This window comes from Adiantum capillus-veneris, unplaced genomic scaffold (assembly GCF_014529385.1).
Source record: "Adiantum capillus-veneris isolate H3 unplaced genomic scaffold, ASM1452938v2 Hic_scaffold_609, whole genome shotgun sequence".
In the NCBI taxonomy this organism is placed as follows: domain Eukaryota; kingdom Viridiplantae; phylum Streptophyta; class Polypodiopsida; order Polypodiales; family Pteridaceae; genus Adiantum; species Adiantum capillus-veneris.
The window spans coordinates 3,645-8,819 of NW_028221654.1; the positions used below are offsets into that span (position 1 = coordinate 3,645).

General features: G+C 42.3%; 1 protein-coding gene across 16 annotated transcripts; it reads left to right on the forward strand.

Moving 5' to 3' along the window:
* The first annotated feature begins 241 nt into the window (after nt 1-241).
* Nucleotides 242-4,408, forward strand: LOC147416684 (pentatricopeptide repeat-containing protein At4g13650-like). Of its 16 annotated transcripts, none has more exons than XM_086508160.1 (5): nt 244-936; nt 1,021-1,130; nt 1,269-1,364; nt 1,506-1,668; nt 1,794-4,407. In XM_086508160.1, coding segments are annotated over exons 3-5 (2,667 nt in total). In that variant the 5' UTR covers nt 244-936; nt 1,021-1,130; nt 1,269-1,362; the 3' UTR covers nt 4,296-4,407. The 16 variants fall into 16 exon arrangements, with proteins under 16 accessions (XP_086364275.1, XP_086364278.1, XP_086364274.1 ...); XM_086508159.1 differs by having other exon boundaries at nt 1,295-1,364; XM_086508157.1 differs by having other exon boundaries at nt 1,021-1,126.
* Nucleotides 4,409-5,175: the final 767 nt, after the last annotated feature.

Sequence of the window (5,175 nt, forward strand, 5' to 3'; positions counted from 1 at the left end):
ATCTATTGAAGAGTGTGTGGTTTCAAGCCTCTGTGGCTGCAGCGTACTCTTTTAGGCTCTTGTGGGCGTGCTCTTGGGCCCCCAATTTTGTTACACGTGATTTTGAATATGGTGCAATAAATCTCAAATCCGAAATAAGACAAACTCAAAAATTATTTTGATGAAACCTCATGACAAGATGAATGCAATGAGCTAACTCTGCGCTTAAAATTGAGCTCCACAAGTTAGGTATTCCCCTACTGCCCCCTTTACCCTAAATAGTGGGAAATTTACGTTGCAATCGGCGCGGCCAAGCCTGTTGGTAGTAAGTAAAGAATACCGCCAGGGTCCCTCGACTTGAGGGTCAATACTCTTTGAAGAGGCACTAGGCCTGAATCTAATGTTATAGAGTGTGAAGTCTTTTCTGTTACGCCAAGGTCATTTCAAGTTGTATCATTGGTTTCAGTTGGCACATGGTGCAGGCCAGTTACAATCGCCGAGGCATGAGGCAATGGTGCTTGTAGAGAATGGTTCTCCCTTCCCCTCGTGGGCTGAAAATGCAGCTGCCATGGCATGGTACAATCTCCTTTTAAAATTGCCAGGAGAGTCTAAGGTTGTGAGGGGCGCTTGGATGAGAGATTACTCTCTCTTCTGCAACTTCTACTTCGCGTGCAACTTGTGTCAAATGACACCCAATTTCTTCGTTTATACCCGTTCTGGGCTGGTTCCGACTCAGTGAATATGATAAGAATTTAATCAGAATTTGACTTAAGTTCCTTTTGCAAGGAGTCTTCATTGAACTTGCACCGAGTGTACCAACAAAGACACACCGGGTAAGACATGCATATGCTCGCACAACATCTTGTATTGGGATTCCTGCTGGTTCTTGTCCGCAAAATAGTCTAGACAACCTGATGCCAGCGGTTGACCGAAGAGTTATTGAGAGCTATTATACAGGTAGCATTCATTTCTGCTTCAGCTCATGCTTAGAACAGTTATTAGTGGTCATCTTTGAAAAACATATTGTATGACTCAATGCAGGAGGCTCGCATAAAAAGTGTGGATCATGGTTTCATGAAGAAAAAATTGTGATTGGTGCAAATATAAATCAGCTTCAAAATCATGCTGGAAAATGGCTTTGTAATTTGTAGGTGATGAGGAATTATTTGCATTTTGATGCATTTTTTGCAGGCCTTATTTTGGTCAAGCATGCATCACCTTTCTGTTTAATTTTGCACTGAAAATTTGATTGTTTCAATATAGTTGACTGTTCTTGTTGTTCATACCAGCTGATGGACAGTGTATGCCTGAACAGAGACTTCGAAAGAATGCAAGCAGTATATCCATCGCATGATGCGTAACAATGTGGACTAGCTGCAAAAAATGTAAGCCTTCAAATGCTATCGAGCTCCAAATGTCGGGCTCGTGATTGGTTATTTGTGGTGAGCAGACTATACAAACACGTGATTCTGGTTGTTTATTGTTGATAGGGGTGGCATTGTTGAACTTCTCTTATAAATCTGCAGGTTTTCAACCAACAAAAGCATTATTGTGGCATCTCGCATCAAAATGGTCTGGTTGAGGCCTTCCAAGCTGCTAAGGCTACTGACCAGCAAGGGCATCTTGTATCTAGGGATATTATATATGATCTTCTCCAGAGATGCCTTACAAAGAAAGAATTGGCATTGGGTAGGTATGTGCGATGTCTTATGGTCAGCAATGGGCTTGATTTTATTGCCCCCTTGGGAGATCACTTGATACGCACATTTACTTCTTGTGGGAGTCTACTTGATGCGGATGGGGTTTTCTTGAAGGTCTCAAAACCAAGCACTTTTACATGGAATGCTATCATATCCGCTCACGTAAATCTTGAAGAAAGGACAACGGCTCTGCAACTATTTGTGAATATGCAACAGGATGGAGTCCAACCAGATAAGGTGACATTTTTGCATCTCTTAAAATCTTGTGCCAGCTCACAAAAGTTAGGACATGGGAGGTGCTTACATTATTACATAATTTTTTCTGAAGTAACCTATGATTCTGCCATTGGCAACACCATCATTGATATGTATGCCAAGTGTAGCAGCTTAGAGGATGCACGTGCAGTTTTTGAATCTATGTCAGTTCTTGATGCAATATCATGGGGTGTCATGATCGCAGGATATGTGACGCATGATTGCTATTGGCTTGCTCTTGAACTCTTTTGCAAGATGCCAAGAAAGGAAATATTTTCAAGTAGAGTTGTACTTTCATGCACTTTGAAAGCTTGTGGTAGCATGAAACTTTGGGAATTGGGAAGACTGATACATGATGGAATGGAAAAGTCAGGTTTTGTAGTTGATTCCCTGATCGGAAGTGCTTTACTTAACATGTATTCTCTGTTTGGATTGTTAGGCGAGGCCCAAAAGGTATTTGACAAGGTACAAGATAAAAGCATACAGTTGTGGGGAGAAATGATTGCAGGATATGCAGAGCAGGGTTTTTGTGACAAAGCTTTGCAAGCATTTGAAAACATGCAGCATAGCGGGTTGAAACCTGATAAGTTTTCCTGTTTACGTATATTAAAATCTTGTGGTAGTCTTGGAGCAATGAGGCAGAGCAGGCTAATGTATGATCATGCAATCAGATGTGGGCTTGATTCTGATACTATGGTTGGCAACACACTTGTCGATGTATTCGCCAAGTGTGGTAGCCTTGAAGAGGCACAAAAATTGTTTTTAATGGTAAAGAACCGTGATGTAGTGTCATGGAGTGTGATAATTGCGGGCCATGCTCAGCAAGGGGATGGTCATCAAGCTCTTGAGTTGTTCAAGGAAATGCAAGTGAAGGGGTGTATGCCAAGTAAAGTTTCTTATTTGGGTGCCCTAAAAGCATGTGCAAATGTGAAAGATCTCGACCGAGGAAGGAAAATTCACGATCAGATTGCGAACACAGAGCTAATGGTTGATGTACTGGTTGGCAGCACTCTAATAGATATGTATGCGAAGTGTGGAAGCCTCGGTGAGGCACGTGAAGTGTTTGACTGCTTGCCCAACCGAAATGTTGTTGTTTGGGGTGCGATAATTGCTGGGTATGCTCAGCATGGACTCGGTGTTCATGCTCTTGAACTTTATAAGAGCATGCTGCGGGAAGACATTAGTCCAGATAAAGTGCTGTTTTCATCTGTTTTACAGGGTTGTGCTAGCGTTCGATACCTCAATTCAGGCCGCCTGTTACATGACCAGATCATTCAAGATGGATTTGAATCTCACATGATTGTTGGAAACACACTGATTGACCTTTATGTCAAGTGTGGAAGTATAGAAGAAGCTCGAACGGTCTTTGATCGATTGACTATCCGTGACATTGTTTCATGGGGCACCATGATTGCAGGATATGTTCAGCATAACTATGATCTTGCTGCTATTGAACTTTTTCAGAGCTCTCAAGAAAGGGGCATAGAACTTAACAAGGTTGTTCTTTTGGGTCTTTTAAAGGCTTGTGGTAGTATTAGAGCAGTCAACCAAGGCCAGATGGTACACCATTATATACTCAAAGAAGGACTTGAAAGTGATTTGGTGGTTTGCAACACGCTCCTTGATATGTATTCAAAAATTGGCAACTTGAGGGAGGCTCATAGGGTGTTTGACAGAATGCTACTTAAAGATGAGGTGTCGTGGAGCTCATTGATCGCCGGTTATGCTTGGTGTAGTGAGTGGGAGCAGGTCCAGAAGTGCCTTGAAGCCATGCAACAGCATGGTATGAGACCAGACGATGTGACCTTCACAAACATTCTTACTGCTTGTAGTCATTGCGGGTTGTTGGAGGAAGGCCGCTGGTTTTTCAGGTGTATGATAGAGGACTATGGGATTATGCCAAGCGTTGAGCACTACAATTGTGTGGTTGAACTTCTTAGCAGAAATGGGTGCTTGTATGCAGCCAAGGATCTTCTAAGGAGTATCCCACTTTCTCCAGACCTTATTATTTGGGTGTCACTGCTCACAGGTTGCAAAGAATATGGCAATCGAGACATAGGCACTGATTGCTTCGACCAGTCTCTTGAAATGGATCCTGATGATGCTTCTGGCTACATGCTCATGGCTAGGCTATACACGGATACAAACATGCATATAGACATTCCAAGAATGTTAGACTCGGTTTGTAAATCTGTGCCAGACAAAAGTGAAGATGATTTGGGCCTAATCAAGTTGAGAACTGTGTTTGATACCCAAAGTACGCAGTATGATTTTGACATTGATTCAGTCAAATTATGTCAGGGTCTCAACATCATCACACGGCCTGACATTGAGAAGGCACACCTTTCGGTTTGTGGCTAGTAATTAATTCCACTTGGTGTTATATTGAGAAAGCTCTCCTTGAAGAGAAGACAGTTCTAACTAGAAGCACATAATTGAGTAATTTGCCCCCCCCGTCCCCCCCCCCCCCCCCCCCCCCCCCCCCCAAGTTAAATGAGCAGGCCCGGCCTTCCCTGCAACAGTCCAGCAGGCTTTGTCCAACTCATGGGCTATCGGTCGGTGCTCTTTCTGTGATTTCTTTGTGGGGCACTGTTAGTATAGCACCACCAAACAATGTTTGTTACCCAAATGTTTGCTGTTTTTTGAGGAACCATAGCTATTATACTGCTTATTTTTGTCACATGTTTCACAATAAGGATCAGGTATGAGGTCCCTGTCAGTTACGTGTTTGCAGCAACACATGCAAAGGATGTTTCTCCCAAACAATGCAGGCATTCTTGTTCAAGTAAGCACCCATTTTTTTTGTTACATGCTAAGTTGCTTGTTAATATAACCTGCTAGAATTCCTTTATTTTTTGACAAGAATTTACTGTTGAGTTTGGTTGCTCCTGCAGAAGAAATTTATCTTTTTTGGGGGGAAGAGGGGGAAGGGGGAGGGAACGGTTGTAATAGAACTTTGTTGTTGCTGAGAGTAGTTTTTGATTATGGATTAAGAATGCTGAAGGCAAGAAATTCAAGATCTTATTTACTCTGTATAGTTGGGAATCAACGGAATCTCTCCTCGTTTAGAATTTTATTTCTTGGTTGAGAGAGGTTATAAAGAAGCCTAGTAGAGAGTGGTGGAAAACTCCACACTCACATTTTCACGGATATATTTTTCGCATTTATCTTGACAGCAATCGGTTGAGGTGTATTTTAGTGGAATTTTCTTGCTGGCATTGATGTATGTAGTGTGTCAATT